The sequence below is a fragment of the Leishmania mexicana genome, chromosome 22, assembly GCF_000234665.1.
Source record: "Leishmania mexicana MHOM/GT/2001/U1103 complete genome, chromosome 22".
NCBI classification, from domain to species: Eukaryota; Euglenozoa; class Kinetoplastea; order Trypanosomatida; family Trypanosomatidae; genus Leishmania; species Leishmania mexicana.
This window is the reverse complement of record NC_018326.1, coordinates 220,105-243,414: the sequence shown is the minus strand read 5'-3', so window position 1 is coordinate 243,414 and position 23,310 is coordinate 220,105. Positions and strand designations below refer to the sequence as shown.

Genomic DNA, 23,310 nt, shown 5'->3' with positions numbered 1-23,310 from the left:
GGTGCGCCACTTTTTTATATATTTTTTGTCGCCGTCTGTGTGTTCTGTCGCGCCGTCTTCCGTGTGTGTGCGCCACTGTTCGCGTTTCTATTGCCCAACTGCGCATCTATATGTGTGTGCGTGGTAGTGGGCGGGCGTGGACGTGGCGGAGTACCAACGCCCGGCTTTGCTGAAAGCGCCCCATCTATCGGTCCCCCCTCCCTCTCCCTCTCCCCTGTCCTGCGGCCGCCGGTGTGGTTCGATGTTGCTTTACGAGTGCGACCTCCGTTAAACATGAAGAGAAGGTTACACGCAACACAACAAGACACACACACCCACACACAGAGGGGAAGAAAGGCCTCCACAACGTAGGACGGGAGAGCACAGGGTACGAGGGCGGAGGAGAGAATGTGTGTGTGTATGTATGTGTGCACGGCGCTAGTGGTGATGATTGTCGCCCTGTCCGCGATTTGTCTTCGTCTTTCCTCACCTCTTGTCTCCCCCATACTCTCGCTCACGGCCACTATCACGAGTTCTTCCTTGTCCTTCCATGGTGGTGCGCGTACCGCACACCTCTCGCACCCCAACACGGCAGGACGGGCAGGATTACGCTTGCAGGGGAGATGTATGTCGCGTCGCGTTTTCTGTCATTTGATGCGTTCCACACCAGGTGTCTCGGTTTCCTCTTGTGGTTGTTTGTGTCTCTCGCATGCGCCATCGCGACCGCGCTTCGACCTGTAGGCCGACGTTGGATGCCGACTATGTTCCCCGCTGGTCCATCGCCTGCCTTGCCTCCTCCCTCCTCTCTCGCTGTCTTACCCTTGTTCTTCCTCCATACACAGACAGGGAGCACACACACACACACACAAACAGACTCATAGAAACTTCGACACGTACAATACCTTTGCGACGGGAGGATCACTACGCAGCCCGGCATGGTATGCCACTTGTCAGCTCTACAACTTCGAAAGAGGATGGCGGCACTGGCGGGAGCGCGCATCTGATTCACTCGATTTGTGCAGTCGATGATGGTTCGCTGATCTTTGCCATCGCCTCCGCTGCAGGCGCCAAATCGGCGGCACACACCTCCTTTGATGCAGCGTTCTTCTGCTTCTGCAAGGCGGCCGGTGATTCTGCGAAGGCAATCCCTCGCAAGGCGCCACCTTCGCCTTGTGGTACATCGTGCACCGGCGCCATTCGTTATGCTCTTTACGCACGCTCGTTGGCAGGCTCGCGTGGAGCCGACTTCTCGCCCAGCGCGCACGCAGAGTGCAGTGGGTGTCCTACGTGCTGCAGCGGGGCGGAAGCAACAGGTGGTGCCGGTGATTCTGTGGCTCCGCCAAGCTCCAGTTTTCACTCGAGACAGTCGTGCTTACTGCTGGGGCACTCAACAGCGGCTGGGGCTGTGGCGTCACTATTAGAGGGGTCAAGCGATTCCTTGGCGGCCCTGCGGGCGTCGCAGTTGATGCACCTTTTACACCGTCGCGACGCAGATGCAAAGGCGCCTCTCGCTAACGTCGCCGCCAGTGCGCCACCGGCTTCTTCCCGGTCATCCCCCCCACACCTTTACGACGACATCTTGGTGGCTCTCCATGTGGTGCGGCAGGAGGCTTGGCAGCACTCTTCAGGCGCAGGGGATGCGCCAATGCCGCTTGTCGTGGCTCATGATGCCGCGTCTGCTACCGTTATCTGGACGGATGTGCTGTGCTACTTCGATTGCGGCTGCGCCGCCTTGGCGACCTTCAAGCTCACGCGCGACTCGCCACCTGCGGAGTGGTCTGTGCAGCTGGGCGGGTGCGTATGGATTCCGTCGGCACCGGGTCGTAGTGCCGGTGCCGTAAGGGGGTGGGCTTCTGCGTTGACATGGGCGACCGGTGCTCCTCTCGTGAGCTCGCTCGTGCGGCCGTTGCCTCCCACCGCATCACTCGCCACTTCTGCAGATGCCCATCGCGACGGCAGCAACTCGTTGCTGGAGCTGCTCGTTGTGTGGTGCAGCCCGACTGTAGCGTCTTCCTCTTCGGCCTTCTCTTCTTTCACTGGTGCTTGCCCTGTCGCGCGGTACGCCAGCCTCCGTTGCTGCAGCGGAAACCTACCGACAGCGTCGGCGATTACGAGTGCGTGGCGGCTGCATAAGCAAGCGATCTTTGACATGAGCGAACTGCTGCGCCTGGTGCTGAGGCAGTCAGTGTCGAATGAGGGCGTACACGACTCTATTTCCTCATACAGCGTTCTGCCCCACGCCAGCGTGCGGGGTCTCCACTGGCTGCCTGGGACGGCCGACTTCACACAGTCGTACCCACTCCTCGCCGTGCTCTATGCAGCTCCAACCGTTCATTCTCGCCGCATCGACGACCTCAGCGGTGCCCCTCCTGAGCCGTGCCTGGACTCGCTGGCTGTGTGCTACCTTAAGGAGGATGGTCCTCACTTGAGTGCCGCCACCGTGCCCGCCGCTACCACTCCCCACAAGACCCCACCAATGGTGATGGGACGTCTGCTGGTTGGGCCGTGGTCTGTGCGCGGACTTGCCTTGGCCCACCCGCAGTTCCTCTTCGCCACGGCGCTCGCTGGACGGCGCTCGACACCCTCCCGTCCTCCTCCCGCCACGAATAAGCAGTGCGTTGCGGTCCCAGCCGCCTCCGCCTCCTCGGCTGCGCAGGCGTTTCGTGCCGCGCTCCACTCCTGCGCCGATGCGGCAACTGCGGTCCTCGGCGTCTTCCAGCGTCCGGCGCAGGAGCCCTACGCGACGAGTAGCCTTTTCCGCAGCCTGGCTGACGCCGTCGGCCGCCGCGGACACAGAGCAAGGACGTTGGCAGCCGCGCAGTTCTCTGATAGCGATGTAGTGCGCTTGAGAGAAGTCTCATATCTTCAGCGTGCGGGTACTGAGCAGAAGGGCCTCGGTGCCCTCCGCAACTCAAACGTATTTGCGTTCGTGCTCTATGGCTGCGACGGCGAGATGGCGCGGTGCATCCTGGACGGCTACATAGAGGATGCACAGACGACCTGGCTGGACCCACATATCATGCCGGCGCACATAGTCGGCAGCCCACGTGCAACTGGAAACCCGCGAGGACGCGGCGGTGAGGTGGAGAAGCGGGCTGTTGCGCGTGTGTGCGCTCTTCTCTCCGAGAAGGCCCCGGAACTGTCCGCACAGCGGGTGAACTGGCACAGTGCTGTGGTGATCACCGTTCAAGCGCAGTGGACGCGAGCTCTGCCAGTGTTGACTGAACGTCGGCATGGCAACGAGGTCCGCACCGACGGCGGCATCGTTGCCGGTGAACACTGGAGCTTCTCTCTGCATCTGTCACAGAGACTGCGTTCATCAGCGGGGCCAGGTGGGTCACTGCAGCATTCTTGGTGTGCCGCACCTCTAGCCATGATGGGCCGGATCCTGTGCTGGCGGTCCGCCGCAGCGTCCGGCGATGTTAGCTGTCTTGTGTGCGCATACACAGCAGCACCGCACCATGGTGACGCCACATCCCATGAAGTGGATGCTCCCCCACATACCCTTCTCGAGGGCGTCTTTGAGCTTTGGCTGAGCTCTTCCCCGATGAACGGTGATGGTGGTGGCTGCCCAGCGGCAGTGACACAGGCGACGGATGCGACCTTGGGTATGACGACGTCGCAGCAGTCGACTGCGTTAGCGAACCTTTGTCCGTGGGCGGTGGGTGGATGCACTCGAGTCGTGCTGCCTTCCGCCTTCTCGGGTGTTCTTTACAAGGCAAGCACCGCAGATACCCTCACCACCGCCTTCGATTTGCTATCGCACACGCCCACGTTTTCGGTTGCTGCAGCGAGGCTTGGGGCAACCGTGAGTGACAGTGTGGTGCCAGTTGCGCTCGCATGGGTTGTCGGCAAAGTCCGTGAAGCCGGCGTAGACAACCTCGCTCGAACAGCTCCACCACTATCCGCCACCGCTACATCATCCAGGTCATCACTGCTGTCGTGTGTGAGGCAGCTGGATGCAGTGGCGCTGCTACGCAGCGGTGATGTTGTTGGTTGGGGATGCGCCAGGCACTCCTCTGCTGCTGCGGCGGCGGCAAGGTCTTCGGGACACCTCAGTGGCGAGGGTGCGGTGCTGCACCTTGGTGCCATTTACCGTGGTCTTGGGCACGACATCGCCCCGCCACTGAAGCAGCTCTTTCTAGAATTGCTGCTGAACTGTGGGGCCGGTGCCGATGTTGTTCACATGGAGGTGGTGACGGCGCCAGTGGAGGACAGCTCGCGACGGGTTGGTCATCGGCAACCTAGCGCCGGCCTGTCACGGATAGAGGCTGCCAGCAGCTCGTTAGCGAGTGCTGTGACGGAGACGGCGCCGAAGGGCACGGTTCTTCTTGTGCTGGCAGTTGGATCGCTTGTCGGAGTTGTGGACCTTGCCGCTGGAGCGGTGGTCGTCGTACGGGACCTTCGTGCGGACTTACGCGACGCACCGGTGCGTGAGGATGGTACGACTCATCGTGGTGATGCTCCATCACCGACTACAGATGGCGCTATCCGAGCCACCGCATCAGTACTGCGCCTGCAGCGACTTCCTGTGGCCACCCCATGCGGGTGGATGGCTGGTGGTGATGCGGCCCAACAAGGTGCAGGCACCGCTGTCGGCACGTCCTGGTACTTTGTGTGGCGCGGTGTCAGGGAAGGGCAGCGGGACCACTCCTCGCTGACCTGTGTGCTTCGGCTTTCGTACCTATGCTGGGCGGACGCCGTTTCGGCGCAGGTGGGTGCGGCAAGCAGCTCTGCCGCTGGCGGTGCTGCGCCTTTGGCTTCCGTCCTCGACACGGAGCCTTCGCCGTTGCCCCTGGTGACACTCCAGGTGGACGCGTGCTGGGCAGAAGAGGCCAAACTGCCGGCTCACAACAACGTTGTCTCGTCTGTCTCCACTTCTGCTATCTCTCACCATCTCTCACTGAGGCACGCTCCCAGCTCTGCTGCTGCGTGTGTTGGGTGGTTGTCGTGCGCCACGGCGTGCGCTGACGACGGTGTTGGTCAGGCAGCACCGCGTGCCACAGCAACAAGCATGGGGAGTGAGGCATCTTCAGCTGAGGCAGCCGACTATCTGCCGTTTCTGAGCGTGTGCGATGCCGCGCTGCTGCGATCGCTCTGGCCAGTCCAGGCCACAGACGAGATCAAAATGTCGGGGAACCAAAGCTGTGCGCCTTCCTCTTTGCCATCTGGCGCCGTCGTCCCTCGATGTCGGCCGCCTCTGCGGCTCCTTCGTTGGGGCGGTGTCGCGCCACGGCCTTCGCCGACTTCATCCTGTTTCCTTTACGGTCGAATCGGCGCCACTTGTGTGATGGAGCAGCTGGGCGGCGGCGGGGCAGCAGCCGGATTCGGCATGCCACTAAACATTGTCTATCGGTGGCTGCTTGGCGAGAGCTGCGGCACAAATGCCGCCTTCATGCCATCGGAGAGGGATGGAGACCCAGACCTGCCCCACAGACTGACGTGCCGTGAGGTCCTGTATGTCTCCACGTTGACGCTCGACGTACGTGCGCTCGGGGAGCGTCACGACGAGCACGAGCCGGTGCCTCATGACAGGACGGTGTTTGGCTCACCACCACCAGCGATACCCGGATGTGAACCAGCGTGCTCCTCTTCAGATCCCACCTCGTGGCAGGTGCTCTTGTGCACCTTGTTGCTCCACAATGGCGAGCAGACCTCGAAAACCAACGGCTCTACCAGAACCTTCTCCGGTGTGTCAGCCAACTTGGACGTCGGTGCGGCCGCTGCTTCTGCGACGAAGATCGAGTGGGGGCAAAGTCAAACGGTCTCGTATCTGCTGTGCGGTGTGCCTGTCGTGCCGCCTCAGAAGCAGTCCGGCTCTGCCGCCGCAACACACCGCTCCCCCCTCTTCACATGGCATTGGATCCCGCTTTATGTCTCCACATCGCTCCCCGCTCCTGACAGTAGCGGTGGCGTGCAGCAGCATCACGTCCCGCTTGCCGTCACGCGCGTTCTTCCTTCACCAAGACGTTTCTTTGCAGCAGAACTGTCGTCAACCGGTGCGGCGACTGTGATCGCAAAGAACGTCCGCCACGCGGTGACGCCGTGCTCGTACTTCTACTGTGAAGGCACGCTGTGCAGTCCTGCTGCCGCGGCTGCGCCACATGGCCAGCAGAGGTGCTACTGCTTGAGCGTAGAAGGCGATCGTCTGCGGCACCTTCTCGAGCGGTCTTCTATTGCTGCGTCGACGGAGGGCATCGAGCAAGTGTACATGTATACCACCGTCAACCCCGATCTCGTGCAAGTGGTGGGTGCATGAATAACCCCAGCCACGTGCGCGTGACTAGCTGAGTGGCAGCGCATGAACTGCACAGTTGAGGCCGAGAAGAGGCGAAGACGCAAAAAAAGGAAAGGTGCACACACGCGCTTATAGACACGATGCCACTCGCCCCCCACCTTCCCCTCCCTGCTGCCAGTTCGCGATGGAGTTACCCAGATCGCTGGCGGCACAGAGTAGACCCGCAATCTAATGTGATGGAAGCTTGGGGGAGGGAGGGAGGGGGGACATTCAGTGTCTCTGGCATTCTTCAGAGGAGAGAGGAGGGCGCGGGCTGCAGCATGTTGTTCTCTGTGTCTGCCCCGCCACCCACTCCCGTATGCGACCCCATGTCCGTTGCCTCCTCTGGCTCGTTCTCAGGGAGCATTGTGGGGGAGGAGGAGGGGATAGAGGAGCGAGCACGGTATGCCCCGATGACAGCTGCGTTGCCTCCGCCCCTTCTCGACTGCCGTTCTTTCCACTGTCCGCTCATCTTTTTCGTCATCTATTCTTCTCGCACACACCTATACGCTCATGCACATGGGTGACGTCAAGCTCGTCTTTTCTAGTCCACCTCTTATCCGCTGCTTGCGACGCATTCGATTGCCCTCCTTCTGCTTCGTCGTCGCTAGCACACACACACACCCAGGCCCACCCAGACACACCAAAGGCGGTCCTTCAACTCGAGCACGATCCTGCCACCCTGCGTACAGACCCCTCCCCCCCGTCCATCAGAATTTACCCGTCACGAACACACACACATACGAACGCGACGAGCAAGCAGGGCCGAAAAGGACGCACCGTCAACTGCGCGACACCATCGCTGCGAGTGGGTCCTTCCTCGCACTCCTCCTGTGGCATTGGTGCGTGCGTGCATGTGCGTGCGTGCGTGCGTGCCCCTCTCTCCCTCTCTGTGGTGCTCATTGTTATCAATTTACTTGTCGATTCGATTCGGCGTTTTCTTTCCGTTTGTTTGTTCGTAGTGGTCTTGATCCGCGCGTCGTCTCGTGTGTGCGTGTGCAATATGCGTTGATTTTCTCCGTGCCTTCTTTACTCCAACTGCCTCCCCTCCCCACGCCTCGCTTGTTGCTCTTGTGTTTGCGCTCCCTCTCCGCATTGTCCCTTCCAAACGACGCAAGATACAGCAGGCATACCCGCAGATGTGCACACGGGTGCGAGGGCGTTGAAGTCCACCTCCTTACTTCCCTTCTATGTGTCCATTCTACTGCATCTGCCCCATATATATTTCTCTCGTTCTTTTTTTCTTCTCTCCTTTTCATGTGTGTGTGTGTGCTCCGTATTCTCCAGCTGTTCGCGGCAGTCGTGTGCGTCGGGCACCTTTCCCTCCGTCTTCCTGAAGAAGTTGTGTGGACCCGGCTCCTTAGGCCTTCCTCCCCTGCTTTCGCTCTCTGTCTGTCTGTCTCTCTCTGTGTCTTCCTCATCTCTCGCTCGGCGTCTACGCCCTTCCTCCCATACGGTGTCTTCTAGTGCTCTCTCCTCCTCCTCCTCCCTGCTTCATTGACGCCCCTCTCCGTGGGATACGCCTCCGTCTCTCCGCTTTGTGTTTTGTTTGCCAGTTTCCCCTTACCGCTCCTCACTTGGTGGCGCGCTCTTGTGCCCTTTGTACACGCGTCCCTCCTCGACACGGTCGCGCTCTTTTTCTTTTTCCTTTCGTTCTCTGAGGAGGGGAAAGGGCTTGCCTGCTCCTGCCTTCCCTCTTTCCCACTTCGCTGCTGCGTCGCCCTCCCCCCCTCACCTGTCTGTCTGTGTATTTTGTTGTATGCGGTCTTGCATCTTGTGTGTGTGTGTGTCTCTCTTGCGTCCCTTGGGGGGGGGGAGGGCGACGACTTCCCTCCTTTTTTTGCGTTGTTTGTCCTTTCCCCCTCTCCTTCCCCATCCTCTCGTTTAGCCGTTTTTTTTTTCGCTCTCTCTCTGTGTGTGTGTGTGTTCTTCTCTCCGTTTCATCCTCGTCTCGTAGAGGCTCTCCCCTCACCACCTTTTGCCCCCTCTCCCTCCCCCCCACCACCACACGCTTCTGTGCGTGTGCTCTCTCACCGACGAGCCGCATACGCTTTCCCGTGTGCATACCGTTGCCCTTCGGTGTCGTCATTGTCTCCCCCCCGGACGCCTCGCCCCCTGCTCTCTCGTTGAGCCCTTGCCGCCCTTTTGCACTTTGTGTGTCCTACACAGACACACAGACAGCGGGCGAGCGCGCGCTACACGGGTTTGACGTGTGCCCGGATCGCACGCCTATGCAAGGGAGCGCTGCAACCTCTTCTATGCAAAGAAGCCGCGGAGCTGTCCACACGAAAGAGGAACGGTCTTGGGACAGGGTTACCGAGCATCACCGCCGTAAACGGAGGGACGCATAGGTGAGACGAGGATCTGGCAAGCGGCTATACGCCGAAAAGCATACGCACACACACACACACACAAGCACATACGTGCACGTCTCCAGAGCCTTGGATCCACTACGGAGCAGGCACAGAACCGGAAAGACGGAGGGGGAGGGCACGAAGAGAAGGATACGAGGAAACCGCACGCCCACACTGCGTCAGGGAGTGAACTCTTTTTTGGCGAGCTCGGACTCCTTGTGGGCATACTACGGTTGTTCGCTCACAGCTGTGGCCGTGACTGCTGTCTCGACCGCAGCGGACGCGGCCGTACTCACCCTTCGCACGCGGCAAGGAGCGCAAAAAAAAGCGAGAGCCACCACCACTACAGCAGCAGCAGCGGCGATAACAGAGGGCAGGCGGAGAGCGACTCCCACCACTGCAGCAGGCGGGAAAAAAAGGAGCGAAGGGAGTGCGTCAAGTCGGTGCACACGCTAGAGAATCCACCCGACACCACTTCCCGACCTTCCTCCACTTTCATCGGCCTCCGCCGTCGAGCACTTGCCATTCGTTGTCGTCTTTTAAGTTTCTTGCGAAGCGCCTCCCGTCTTGTTGGTTGGCGTAGCGACGCCGACGCCTCTGCGTCCGCAGAACGTGCACAGGAACACGCCCCTCCTCCAGTGTTCAACTTCTTTTTTTTCTGCTCGACCTCGTCGAAACCCTACTCGGACGTCCAACTGACGCGCAACGACCTACACGCGTACTGGCTTAATAGAGACATTGCAAGCGAGTTCTGGGCACGTAGGTGGTCACAAAGGGGAACGCTGCGGGTGCTGGTGCTGCTGCTGGCTGGTCTCCTCGTCTGACTTTATGTTTTCCTTTGTTGGCGTGTTCGATTTGATGTTCGACACACACGCGCACCGCCTCGTCTTTCTCCTCGTCAGCTCTGCGTCTGCGTACACGGACCCACACATACACGCGCTATATATAATTTTTTTTTTTTGGCTGTCTCGACCGTACCAACGGTTGGACCTCTCCTTCCCTCAGTGACTACGTTGCTTTGCCTCCCCCCCCTTTCCCTCTCCCTCGCCCTTCTCCTTGCCTTCCTTCATCTCCTTCCGTCCCTCTCGTCGTTGGCGTTGTTGTTGTTGCGCACTCCGTTACCTTCCGCGGAGTTCGTCTGTGTGTGCGTGGGTTGTCAATCGCAAGCGGCCGCGACCCCCTTGCCGTCGATCGGTGCGCTGTTCTTCTCCATCGCGTCGGCTCGATGGATGAGTGCTGATCCTTTATTTCTCGATCTTCCGTCGGCTGCCCTTCAGCATTCTACGGGTGTGCCACGCCAGGGAGGGGGAGGGTGGCGAGCGTCGTTGAACTCAACAAGGTACACGCAAAAGGGGCCCCGCTGTGCATGTGTGCCCCCAACGCTCCATCGAAGGAAAGTGAACAGCGCCATCATGCAACCCGTGCAGCAACCGCGGCCCCGGCGCGGCTGCGACTTTGTTCTCCCTGAAATACCCATCCTCGAGTCACCGGAGTGGAGTGACGAGGATGACGACGTCAACTTGACGCGAACGCCGCTGCGGGTAGAGGCGGAAGCCCGCGCGCCTGCTGCGCGCATCGCTCACAACCGTCCAATCTTCAGTCCGGCAATGCAGCTGCCTCCGATGGTTCGTGTCGTGTCGCCGCTCTTTGCGCACCAGATGGCGCCACCGTCGACTGGATTCAACCACCCCTGCAGTTACGAGGCCTCACGGGTCGGCGACAGTTGCAACGTGAATGAAGGCAATCGCCGTTCTTGTGCGAATCGGAAAGCGAACGGCGGCGGTGACACGGGTGACAGCGCCACCTCGTGCAACGGGGACGCGGTTAGGAAGCAGCACACGACTTTCACCGCTGGCCCGCGTGAATGCTGGCCGTTTGACGGTCCCAACGGGGACGACAGTGACTCGCCTCCGCAGCTGAGCATCGGGTCCTTTGTTTCGGTGCGGGGACGCAGTTGTTTTCCGTTCGAGGTTGGAAGCTTGTTTGTGTCGTCTACGCATCACCTCGGCGGCGACGGTGATGGCAACGGCGACGACAGCGAATCAAGCAGCGCGGCAACGGACAGCAGCAGCGACACTGACCGCACCAGGACGAGCAGTGGCTCCACGGACAGCAGCTCGTACTACCAGCAGCAGAGGGCGTCGATGGGGCCGTTCTCCCACGGCTCCACACAGGTAGGGGGACTGCTGGGCGGTGGTGGGTGTCCGCAACAGCCGTCGGCCCCCTCCTACGGCATCGAGGTCTGTCCATCCGTCTTTGTCAGAGTGCCACAGCAGAACCCCTCGCTACTCGCCACCCCCGTCGCCGGGCGGACCGGGCTTATGACGGCTGCCGAGGCAGCTCCATCAATCTTTTGCACCTTCTTCCATGAGGACGATGGTTCGTACGACATGACCGGTTTCCACCACGACAGCACATCTACGTCCCATCAGAATGATGTGGCAGCGCCGTCCATGACGCTCAGCGGTGCCTCGGCTCGCGCAGCGAACGGCGTCGCGCCAGTGGCAGTTTCCTGCAGTCACGAAGGAAGCACAGATGCGACAGATGCGCCTGTTGCAGGGACGCGCCACGACCCGAGCAACCACACGATCACGACAGCCAGCGGCGATGGTGGACTGCAGCGTGGCCCGCTCAGCAACCGCCGCCAGGGCTCCTTCTTCAGGACGGTGGACGAGGCGCTGTACGAGACGCACGTCCACCCGACCGCGTCACGGTCGCCGAATGCGGTGGTGCTGGTGTCTACTAACGCGTCTCCCATGCACCCCATGGATGTGTTTCAGGCAAGCAGTGGCACGACGGAGCCGCAGCACCAACGTCAAGACGCCACTCACAACGGCAACAACAGCCGAGATACGCGGCGAAGACGGGCGCTGCCGGTTTTGTGGAATCCGTCACCACCAGAGAAGACGAGCACACAGCTCAGCGGCATGCATGCGGCGTTGGCGGAGTACGTACTCCTACCTAAGAGAGAGATGAGTCCTATGATGCCGTCCGTGGCCACGGGCAAGAGCGCGCAGGCGAGCAGCAGCGGCGTCGGGGATGCACAGCGCCAGGGTGACACGCAGGACGGCGGCAAGGACTCACGGATACAGGAACAGGGCACCCGCTCTCTCGAGTCTGCCAACCCAAGACCTCGCATCTTGCTCGGGAGGGACGTCATGGAGGGCACCCGTGACAACGAAGGCGGCCTCTACCCGAGCATGGCATGGATAAAGGCGAAGCAGCTCTCCAGTGCGCCATCTTCGGTCTCGGCTTCCCAGTCAAGTGGGAAGCGGAACACCAAACGGCTCATCTTTCGAAGTCGCATTACACCACTCGGGCACGGAGCTGCCACCGCACCGGTTGCGGGTGCAACGCCGATGAGCCAAGCACCAGCTGTATCTGAGCGCCGCTGCACAGATTTGACGGTTTCCTCCCTCGAGCCGCCTGGCGGCACTGGTTTCGGTGCCACGGACTCTGCAACGAACTGCGCCGCTAATGTCGGCGGCGGCGGCAGTGCTGGACAGAACGCTGTCGTGATGGAGTGGGACGAGTACGGCCTTCTGGCGTGGGCCATTAGAAGTCCTCTTAGAACGTACATCGAGTCTGCCGCAGCTTTTGGTGCGCCAGGCGGCGACGGCGGCGCGGGTGTAGCGAACGAATCGGTGAGGGTCGCCGACAGCGTGGCCTCGCACACGACCGGCAAGAAGGCCGCGCTGCCCATCTCCAAGAAGGCTTCTTCTACGAAGCCGGCGCGTAGATGGACGGACAAGGTCAGACCCCGCCGCGGCGAGAGTCCGCACACGGCCGTCACGTTTGTCGAGAAAACCGACCCGTTTGCCCCCGCCAACGATCACCATACACCATCCAGCGACGCCACTCTGGTAGCGCCGCAGTGTAAACTCGTGTCGAGTACCCCGCCGCATCTGCTAGCGACGATGGCGGCGGTGACGACGGAATTTGGTCGCCCACCGTCGCCGCCGGCCGCTCCGCTTCTGTCTCCCACGACGTACAGCATGTTGGCCGTCACGACGGGCAAAGTGGCCTGCAGCACCCCTGCGGCGGCCGCACCACCGTCGAGTGCGAACGGCGAGCCTTCCGTTGCCACCACAGCGGTGGGCCCGCGTGCGGCGCCTTCCCACACCTTGAGCCGCCCCGACGAGTACTTCCTCAGCAGCTTCCACACCAATCTGATTATCGCTGGTTCCCTAGGCGACGAGGACAACGCGAGCGATGCGGTGCTGGTGTCTCCGCTGCCGAAAATTTCAAGCCCGGCTGGCGCAGAAGGGCACATGACGGGCGCCGATCAGCGTCGTCTGAGCAGCATCAGCGGTGCCAGTCGCCAGAACCATCCTACGATTCCGTCGCTCCAGTGGCCAGGCCAGCAGCGGCAGCAATGGAGTGATGGCCGGACGGGTCACCACATCTTGATTCCTTCCTCCTCCGCGTCTTCCTCTGCAGCGGCGGCCAGCACCTCCGCTGCATCTACGGCTCTCGCGTGGAAGGGCATGACAGGTGCTCAAGGCAGCACACTCGCCACCTTGACGGACGACTATGAGCTGCTTACGGTAGACACTGACGTGACCAGCACTAGCGGAAAGGGTACTGGCGGCTTTGTGACTTTTGACGCGCGTGCGAACCTCTCCGCAGAGACTCATTCGTCCCCCGCGAACTTGGGGCAAGTCGCATCTCGGCGCCCTATCATCGAAGACCCGCGCGAGGTCGGCTTTGTAGACAACAGCCGCCACCGCCGCCCAGAACCAGTTTCCATTGTAAGCGCCGAGGAAGTGCAGCCACCGCGAGCTAGGCGTAAGTCGTCGCACTGGCGCCGGCACGCACCTCCGCGGGAGCGGTGAAATGAACGCTGCTCCTCTTCGCGACACCAGTCGGCGCATTTTGCCGAGAGGACGCTAGCGTCTGCGCCGGTTCTCATCCGGTAAACAGCTATCACGGGCTGACCACTTCTCGACTACCGCGCTGACCTGGCCTGTCGATCAGGCAGAGAGAGAGCTCGCCGCCGCCACCACCTCCGCAAAATACTGTGCCAGTATTGACGAAGGCGGCAACATCGAACTCCGGGGAAGGCGGGGCACGCCACAACTCGGCCGGCACGTCGCCCCGGAAACGCCGTCCTCGTTCCCCGTCTCCCGAAGGCTGCAGGGACTTAAGGCCCTCGCGAAGGGCATGACCGTGTAAACGAGCGAGGGCGTAAGCTCGCCCCACTTTGAGGCGCACGTGCCGCCGCAACGGGACAGCCTATGTGTGCGTGCATGGCTGCCGATGTGCGCGCACCCCCGTGTCTTTCGCCCTTATCGATAGTCGGCCCACTCCCTGTTTTCGTTTCGACCTGTGCTGCTCGTCCCCTCCCCCTCCTCCTCAGGCGTTCTTCACAGAGCTTTGTAAGGTTGGGCGGGGCGCGAGGGTGGTAGTGGTAGTGTCGCAGCTCCCTCCTCTCGCTTTTTGCGTTGCGTCGTCCGTTGTGTTTCTAATTACGGGCGTTCCAAAACCGTTTCACCGTCGTCTCTCATGGCACTTTTCATGTCTGGCGATGTGTCTGTTGTCTTGGTGGCCATCCGCGACAGATGTCGGAAGATGTCGACCGCACGAGGGCCTGCCAACCAAAGCACGCAGTATAGCTTTTTCGTGTCTCAGCGAACACTTTTCTTTTATTTATCTAGGAAGCGGCTGCAAACACTGCGACTGCACGCGCTATGCGGATCGCGTGCCCTCTCGCTCTGTCTCTCCTACCCGTCTGCTGTACGCTCTCTGAACAATGCGCCGTATCTCCTCTCCTCTTCTCACGCCTCACATCTGCTGACATCCTTGTGCGGCTTCGCTGCTGCGACTGCTCTGGCCTCTCCCTTCCCGGATCCTCGATCACACACACACACACACACACACACCCTTCTTCCTCTTCCGGTGTGGGTCTTTTTCGGCGTCGTGCGTTGCCACTCGACGTTGTCCTCTCCTTCCCCTCCGTCCCCCCTACCTGACACGCACACCACCACCACCAGCAGTCAACAGCGACCAACACGCACCAAGCACCACCACCACAGCCGCTGAGCACATCAGGCCCGCTTCGCTGTGATTTATTTTTCTTGCGAAAACGGGAAGGACCAGCGCAGAGCAGCGAAGTAAAAAAGGGGAGGACGCACGTACACCCCACACACTCCGCTCATTGTATCTCGTCATTCCGAAGGCGCATTGCCTCCTCCTCCTCTTCCCCCTCGCAGGTATCATCACGGCGGCGCCTATACACGCACTGTTACTCGACGCACTGTGCATTTTTGTTTTCGCGGACGAGTGTGTTGGCTTCTCTGTCCATTCTGTGTCTCCAATCTCCCCCCGCTCTTCTCGCACACGTGAGCACGGAAGACGACTCGAGTCCCTCGACGAACTTGTCAGAGATTCGCGTGAGGGAGTGTGTGTGTGTGCACGGCCGCACGAGCAACTTGCCTCGTTCCACGGCACTCCTGCCGTTTAGGAACAAGTCATGCCGTCCGCGAAGGAGGTAGCGGAGGCCCGCGCCTACGCGCAGGCGCAGGAAGAGGCCGCCGACAAGCGCAAGCTGCAGAACATCAGCGAGGCGGAGCTGAATGAGCTTGACACTCTCACGAACGACCAGCTGCGCACACGTGCGCGCAACCTGCACCAGGAGACGCAGACGCTCCGTAGCTTCGAGAACCGCTCCAAGCAGGAGTTGATTTCCCTCAAGCGGGACGTGGAGTTGGGCAAAAAGCGTGTCAAGGAGAACAACCGCCTGCCTTACCTCGTTGCGAGCATTGCCGAAGTGCTCGACTTGAGCGACGACGAGGACGAAGCAGAGGAGCTGGCCGTCGGCCGCAAGAAGCCGGAGCGGAAGCAGAAGAGCGCCGTGGTAAAGACGACGAATCGGTACACCGTGTTCCTGCCCGTCGCCGGCCTCGTTGACGCGGAGCGGCTGTCGCCGGAGGATCTTGTAGGAGTGAACAAGGACACATTCCTAGTGCTCGACACGCTGCCGCCGGACTACGACAGCCGTGTCAAGGCGATGGAGATCGACGAAAAGCCGAAGGAGAAGTACACGGATGTCGGTGGACTGGATAAGCAAATCAACGAGCTGATTGAAGCCGTCGTGATGCCCATCACGCACAAGGAGCAGTTCGAGAAGATCGGCATCCAGCCCCCAAAGGGTGTGCTGCTGTACGGGTCGCCCGGCACGGGCAAGACGATGCTGGCGCGTGCCTGTGCGGCAGCGACGGACGCGTGCATCCTGCGCCTTGCCGGGCCACAACTGGTGCAGATGTTCATCGGCGACGGTGCCCGCATTGTGCGCGACGCGTTTGCCCTTGCGAAGAAGAAGGCACCGTCCATCATTTTCATCGACGAGCTCGACGCCGTCGGCTCGAAGCGCTCGGACGAGGGCAAGCACGGCAGCCGAGAGGTGCAGCGCACCATGCTGGAGCTCCTCTCCCAGCTGGATGGCTTTGGGAGCAGCGACGATGTGAAGGTGATCGCCGCTACCAATCGCATTGATGTGCTTGACCCGGCGCTTCTGCGCAGTGGCCGCCTAGACCGCAAGGTGGAGTTCCCGATGCCGGACGAGGAGGCGCGCGCCAGCATCTTGGAGATCCACTCGCGCCGCATGAATCTCGACAAGGACGTGAATTTCAAGGAGCTTGCCCGATGCACAGACGACATGAACGGCGCGCAGCTCAAGGCTGTGTGCGTCGAGGCTGGCATGCTGGCCCTGCGCCACGATCGCACGTATGTGGCACACGAGGACTTCGTGGAGGGCGTGGCCGCGGTGCAGGCGCGCAAGAAGACGAACCTCAACTACTATGCATGATCGCACGCTCACGCGCACGCTTCATCTCTTGCCCTTTGTTTTTGTTTTCGCCTGTCCCTCCCCTCCCCCCGTGGTGCACCGCAACGTGCACCGATCACTGGGAAGCGCCGCTTCGTCCGAGGACGGAAGGAAACAACAGGGGAAGAGGGCGGGCAGCGGTCGCAGGTTGCACAACACCAGTGCGTATTACCGGTCAAACGGGAGGGGGCAGGGTAGGGGGGCAAGGGAGAGGGAGGACGCGGAAAACAGACGACACAGAACACAGAAGGGACCAACGCCGCTCGTGCGTGCGTTCACTCGAAGAGACGATGGGGGGGCAGGGGCGCAGTTGGCGCGTTTGTTTGCCGTTATGTGCGTTGCTCGTGGGCAGAAGAGGGCTCTGATAAGGTGCTGATTCATTTCTTTGTTCCTGTTCTTGGCGTAATGGCATGCCGTCTTCGGAAGCGCACCCCGCATGTAGCCAAGGAGATGGGATGCATGTGCACGTGTCTATGTGTGGCTCTCTCTCGGTGCCTACACTCTACCTTTCCACGATAAAGCGGCGTCTTGACATTGTTGCCCACGCACACGCACGTAAACGCGCATGCCGGCGTACTTACATGCACGAGTTCCACGGATGCGTGCAAGAGACCAGGCGCACTCGCCCGCTTTCTCTTGCCTCCCTTCATGTCTGTCGAGCAGCTCTCACACCTCATTCATTCCGCGCGTGGTTTTGCTTGCTTGTGCTTTTACCTCGCTGAGGCTGCGCCTTCCCCAACCCAGCCCGCCGGTGCACACGAGAGGGGGAGCCGCGCTGCATTCTCTTGACGCCCTCTCCCCTTCCCTCCCCTCCCCTTCCTGTTTTTTTTTCGGTCGTTGTCGCTCCGTCATGCTCTTCTCTCGTGGAATATGCGTCCCCTGAGCTGTCGGTGTCTCTGTGTGTGTGGATGTATGTGTGCGTACCTTGCGGTTGTGTTGGGGTAACATGACGGCGGCGAGGCCTCATGTGGTGGCCGACGCCGTTTACGGTTTTGGTTTGCCGTGTGCTTGCAGGTGACTATTGGCACAGTCTCCATTGTTATGAGCTGTGTGATATGCCCCCTCCCCTCCCCCGAAGTGTTTTTTTTACCCCTTTCCCTATTCGGGAGCGAGAACCGGGGGGGGGGAACGAACAGCCATCCACGAGGAGGAGGATCCATGCGGCGTAGAGTGTGCGATGGCTGCGCAGACTCTTGTGGATGGGGCGTGATGTGTGTTAGGCGTGGGGGGCACATGCGACTCATGTCTTCTCCCCCCCCCTTCATGACAGTCGCTGCGCTTCGAGCGCACATGAATGCCTTGCGATCGGACCGCAAAACACAACCGCTACCTTTAGTTGTCTCTCTGTGTGTGTGTGTGTGCAACACCGGCTCCACTGGGATGGATGGATGCCGGGGGACGGCGCTTACAGCCAGCCCCAAAGCCGACCCACTACGTCGGAGGTTCTACGTTCGATGGCAGAGCAGGAGAAATACGCCGCTGAGTCGGTGCGTGTGCTTGCGAGCCGTCCACGCCGCTCCTCTCTCACACCTCCTCCTCCACTTCTCTTGCCTAAATTGCCTCCTACTCGCCGCTATCTCACGTGTGCTCTCGCATGCTCGCTGGCCACAACGAACACGCGCATGCATACGCGCGTTTACGTACCCGCACTCGTTCTCGATGTATGGCATCACCGTCGCCTTGTTACGGTGTCGTTCTTTGTGGGCGATGTGGTGCTGCATCTTTTCTTTCGCCGCCTGGCACCACACACACACACAAACACGCACACACGCGAAAAGAGCAGCCAACTCTCGACTTACGTTCTTACCCCATTGTGTGACTCAAGCACACAAGCCTACAACACGCATCGGATCCACAAGGAAGATTACGTCGTGTGTTGCGCTTGCAAGCTCTATCCTCATCTCACCTCCACGGGCGTCGGTGTGTCAGGGTGCGTCTCTCTCTCTCTCTCCATCGTGAAGAGGCCGCAAAAATCGCCGTCTGTCTCTCTCTCTCTTTCGACCGGCGTGCGTGTGGGTGCACTTCCGTGTCTCGCCTCCGCTCATATTTTCGTCTCCCCTCTGAAACTCTTTTTTAATTGGTGTGAGCGCCGTCTTTCCTCTTGCTTCCTTCACAAGCTGGTCATGCAGGCAGCTCGTCTCCCGACTCGGATTGCCACCGGCGACGCTGAGGAGGCGCCGCAGCCCCCACCCGTCCACGCCCCGGCGACCCCCGCCGCTACGGACGGGCAGTTGACGGATCAACCTCAGCAGGGTGTAGGCGAGGCGACGGTGCCGACGGATCAGGGTGGGTTTCAGCCGCCCTCCGCCGAGGCCCTGGCCGCCCGGCAGAGCCGCAACAGCGCCGGCGCGGAGAAGATGGGCGGCGGTCAGCGACTGAGAGACCACACAACGGCCCAGCGCCGCCTCATGCAGGATTACCGCACGTTCCAGAAGAACATGGCCGAGGGCACCAGCTCCAACATTACAGCGCTGCCTGTGGATGGTGACTTCTTCCACTGGCACGCCGTCATCTCTGGCCCTTGCGACACACCGTGGGAGGGCGGCCTCTTCAAGCTGGACCTCGTCTTCGGCGACGACTACCCTTTCTCGCCGCCAAAGGTCCGCTTCCGCACCAAGGATGTCTTTCACCCCAACGTCTACGTTGACGGCAACATCTGTATGGACACGCTGAAGAGCAGCTGGCAATCATCGCTTAACCTAGAGGCGCTGCTGATATCGATTCAGTCCCTTCTGTCAGACCCTAACCCGCTCTCTGCCGCCAACGGGGCGGCGGCGCGGCTCCTGACGGAGAACCGTAGCGCCTACGAGGAGAAGATACGCGCCTTGGTGGAGGAAAGCCTTGAGCAGAGCTTTTCCATGGATGATGATAGCGATGACGCGGAGTTGGATGAGGAGGACGTGTAGTCTCCCTCCCGCACTGCTACAGGTGCGGTGTGTCGGCATGTGCGTGGCTAGTTCCCTGGTTGTGCTTCTCACTTGTTTTCCGTTTGTTTATGGGTTTTGTGCGCTTTCTGTATGTATGCGTGCGCGCACTCCGCCCCCCCCCCCCCCGTGTCACGCTTCTTCTCTCTTCTACCATGTCCCTCTCTCCGTCATCCGGGCCCGACCCCTGACCCGGCTCTCTTCCCCCAGCCCCTCCCTGACGCGCTCCGCTGTCTTCGAACAAGGCAAACATACGGCTGTGCTTTCGCTTGTTGTAGCCCCCCTCCCCTTCTCCTCTCTGGCTTCCTTCTTCAGCTCACATACATTTTCCTCGCGCCTACTCGTCTCCACGCTCTGTGTTTTTGTGTTTTGCATGTGGTACGTCTCCTCGCCTCCATCTCCCGCCTCGCGCTCACACCGCATTATTAGCGGGATGGGCACATACATACATACACACACACACACCGGGAAGGAGGGGTGGTGGGACGGGCTCTGTATTGCGGCGGTCTGCCTGCCTGCCTGCGTGTATGTGTATATGTGCCTGGTTTTCCCACTTACACCATCCCCTCCCTCCTCCCTCCTCCCTCCTCCCACCTCTTAGCTTTATCACTCGTTGCTGACGCTGAGAATAATGCCACTTGCTGCTGCTGCTTTCTTTCTGTGTTTATTGGATAGCCAATCATATTACCGTTGCGACTCCGGGTATCCCCATCCCCATCCCCATCCCTATTTCTGTCTATTCGCCTGTCTCCCCAGCTCCCATCCTCCCTCACACACACACACACACCTCTTCCAGATCCCTGCCTCTGTTGCTGCGTTTTTTTTTGTTGTTCAGCTAAGGTGTGGCGTATTGTGTGTTGTGTGTGAGGGAAGGGGCACACTTTGCCGCCGCATTCTCGCCATCGCAGACATCCCGACCGTTTACGTGTATATATATTTCTTCGTTCTTGCCCCCCCCCCCTCCCCCACCCTCATCCCCTTCGCTTGCTTGCCTCGACGGCTTCATCACATCTGAATCACTGTCTCCCTCTCCTCCCTTCTCTGCGTGTGGCTTGTGTGTGTGTGTGCGTGTCGGTGTGCGGGCAACACGGCGCGTTTGTGACGAGTGTTGTTGCTGCTCGCTTCTTTGTTTTCTCGTGGTTTCGGGGGCGACGAGGAGGTTTTCTGTAGTTGCGGGCTTGATAAGTCGCCGTGCATCGTTGCGCGTGTGCGTGGCGCCGCTCGATTTCCTTTACGTGCAATGTCTCCGTACTTGCTTGCCGTGCGTCGAATTTTTTTTACTTTGGGCTGCTCTAAGTTGTGCGTGGATGGATGCCTTGCTCATCTCTTCGCATCACCTCCTCCTGCTCCGTCGCCTTCCAATATATATATATATATGTCTCTTGGTGTTTGTGTGTGTGTGGGGGGGCCTTCTCGTGCTCACGGCAGATCCGGAGCACAAGTGGGAAAAGGACGGGAGTGGAGGATATAAGAAACAAACAGGCGTGATGCACGTGTCTGTGCGTGTGTGTGCGTCCGTGTGTGTCGTTCTCGTCCGCTTCATCGACGTTGATAGTGTCACCGAGGCTTGCGGATGGGGTGTTGGGCCAGTGCCGGCACAACAAAAGGAAAAGGTGAGGCGGGCGGGAAAATAATGCAAGGCAAATGGGCAAAGCTAGCAAAGAAAAACAATAGAAGGCTTGCGAGGCACCATCGAGGATAGACATGATGTGCCGGGGCGGGGAGGGGAGGAAGTGGGAGTACCAAGTCAGTGCCGTCCTCACGGCACCTCCTCTGGGTATGATGGACGGAGGATGCTTTTCACTAGGCAGCGCGCGTTGAGCTGGCTTCGCTGCTGCTCTCGCCAATTTGCTGCGCTCTAGCGCTTGCTCTCGTGTTTTATTTTCTCATGTCTTTTGTCCCCCACCTCCCTGACTTCGGCCGGGCACACCGCACCGTGGTGCCACGACCCAGTGCCCACTGTTTGCGGGCAGGCCAAGTAACCTGCAGCGTGCCCACGAGCGCGGCTGTGGACTCTTGGTGCCAGTGGACAGGTGTGGGCTGGCGCTGTGCCTGTGAGGCCAACGGTCATGATCACGGCTGGACCAGCTCACTGCGGATCATGCGGACGATTCAACGAATGCGCGCATGCGCCTACTGCTTTTCTGCCTTTGCTGCGCTGCGGCGATGCCGCGCGTGGTCCCGGGGCCCAGCCTGCGCTGTACGCAGTGGGATTGCGGCGGGCTGAGCGGGGACCAGACGGTGTTGGTCTGCCCTGCTGCTTGGCATAGCCGTGGTGTGCAGCAGATGGAGATGAGCTGTGGTTGTGCATGCGCGCGTGTGTTGACTTGTTCCTGGTGGACGGGCACGTACACGGGAAAGTGTGCTCTGACGTTTTTACGTTTCTTTGTCTGTCTCAACTGGCGACGTGCTTCACGACTGTCCGTGGTGGCTTCGCCGTTGCCATGCATCCAGATGAGCGTTCGCCTCTCCTACGACTCTCTGCCTCCCTGTTCTCCGCTGATCTCCCGCGTTCCCGCTGTCGTCTTCAAGAACACCGTTTTCTGTCACCAATGATCAACGAGCACGTCTACCTGATCAGTCAGGAGCTGGTCTTGGTGCCGTACCTGGCGCCGTTTGTGCCACGCTACCACGAATGGATGTGCGACCCGGGGCTTCTCGCGGCCACTGAGAGCGAGCCCTTGTCCCTGGAGGAGGAGCGCGAGAACCAGTTGTCGTGGCTGCAATCCACGGACAAGATGACGTTCATCCTGCTGGCTCCGGCTACAGTTCATCATGACGACGCCGCTGCCGTCGGAGGAGACCGTCTTTCTAGGGGTGCAGAGGGGGGGCAGCAGCGGCAAAAGGATGAAGGCATCCACGCTCGGCTCGTGCGCTTGTGTGGCACGGTGCCGCCATTGGAAGAGGTGTTTGCGACAGCGTCGTCGTCGCCCGTTGCTTCTCTCACGTCGTTTTGCCGCCCAGCTCCTGCTCTGTCGTACCCGGGCAGTATCGTCACTACTGCAGATCACACGTGCGCCGTGTCGGAGTCGTATCCTCCGCGAGGGAGAACGTGCACATCCGGCTGCGCGTTCCCGCTGTTGAAGCGGTACGCTCCCTCCCAGGTGAAGGAGCTCTTCAGCAGCGATGCACCTTCCACTGTGTGGCCGCCGCAAGGCGCCTGTGCGAGAGCTGAGGAGGTGCAGCACCGTGCGCTGGCGCAGTCGTACGTCATGATCGGCGATTGCAATCTCTTTTTGCTGGAAGAGGATGACGACAGCAGCGACGAGGCCGATGACGGGGTTGCCGCGTTGGGCTGGTCGAGCACCTGCGGACAAGAACAGCGGCGCCAATCCCCCACGTCTGCGGCGATACCGTCGGACGGCAGCACACCGCTGACTCCGGTTTCCGCCTTGGCACCCTCGCGTACGTTCGAGGTTGAGGTGATGGTGGCCGACACAGCCTTCCGGCGTCGCGGGTTGGCTGAGGCTGCCGTCCGTATGACCATGCAGTACGCCGTCGCCGTCTGCGGTGGGACCCGCTTCGTGGCAAAGATCCTTGCCACGAACACCGGCAGCATCGCGCTTTTTACGCAGCGCCTCAAGTTCGCGCCGTTTAAGGAGGTGAAGGTGTTCAACGAGGTCCACTTTGCACGCTCGTTGAGGACGGAAAGGGAACGCCGTGCGTGGGAGCTGGAGTGCCGGCAAAGCAGGTGCTGGCGCGCCGCGCGTGGCAATGCATCTCTGCACGGTCGAACGGTGGAGTGCGAAAGCCGTGCAGGTGCCGTGCCAGACGGCTCAAGAGGAGCAGGTAAGCCGGAGGAGCCACCGTCCGCGTCGCCACCACACTCGCAGCTGGTCGAGTCGGAGCTGAGCCACACGTACTGGTGCGCACCACTGGATGACGTGGTGGCGTCTTCGATTCGGATCTTCACACAAGTGCCATAAGGCGAGCACGTTAAACACGTCCACG

The 23,310-nt window shown here is 60.5% G+C and overlaps 5 protein-coding genes across 5 annotated transcripts; all 5 read left to right on the top strand.

Moving 5' to 3' along the window:
• Positions 1 to 919: 919 nt before the first annotated feature.
• LMXM_22_0640 (conserved hypothetical protein) lies at positions 920 to 6,238 on the top strand (the record flags this gene model as incomplete). Its single annotated transcript, XM_003875469.1, has 1 exon — positions 920 to 6,238. One exon carries the CDS (start codon positions 920 to 922, stop codon positions 6,236 to 6,238), a length of 5,319 nt encoding a protein of 1,772 aa, XP_003875518.1.
• A 3,784-nt stretch (positions 6,239 to 10,022) lies between these two features.
• Positions 10,023 to 13,445, top strand: LMXM_22_0630 (hypothetical protein, unknown function; the record flags this gene model as incomplete). The annotated part of the gene is made up of 1 exon (XM_003875468.1): positions 10,023 to 13,445. One exon carries the CDS (start codon positions 10,023 to 10,025, stop codon positions 13,443 to 13,445), a length of 3,423 nt encoding a protein of 1,140 aa, XP_003875517.1.
• A 1,637-nt stretch (positions 13,446 to 15,082) lies between these two features.
• On the top strand, positions 15,083 to 16,417 carry LMXM_22_0620 (putative proteasome regulatory ATPase subunit 5; the record flags this gene model as incomplete). The annotated part of the gene is made up of 1 exon (XM_003875467.1): positions 15,083 to 16,417. The coding sequence occupies one exon, from the start codon at positions 15,083 to 15,085 to the stop codon at positions 16,415 to 16,417; it is 1,335 nt and encodes a 444-aa protein (XP_003875516.1).
• Positions 16,418 to 18,558: 2,141 nt separating this feature from the next.
• Positions 18,559 to 19,341, top strand: LMXM_22_0610 (ubiquitin-conjugating enzyme-like protein; the record flags this gene model as incomplete). Its single annotated transcript, XM_003875466.1, has 1 exon — positions 18,559 to 19,341. One exon carries the CDS (start codon positions 18,559 to 18,561, stop codon positions 19,339 to 19,341), a length of 783 nt encoding a protein of 260 aa, XP_003875515.1.
• A 2,462-nt stretch (positions 19,342 to 21,803) lies between these two features.
• Positions 21,804 to 23,285, top strand: LMXM_22_0600 (conserved hypothetical protein; the record flags this gene model as incomplete). The annotated part of the gene is made up of 1 exon (XM_003875465.1): positions 21,804 to 23,285. One exon carries the CDS (start codon positions 21,804 to 21,806, stop codon positions 23,283 to 23,285), a length of 1,482 nt encoding a protein of 493 aa, XP_003875514.1.
• Between the last annotated feature and the right edge of the window lie 25 nt (positions 23,286 to 23,310).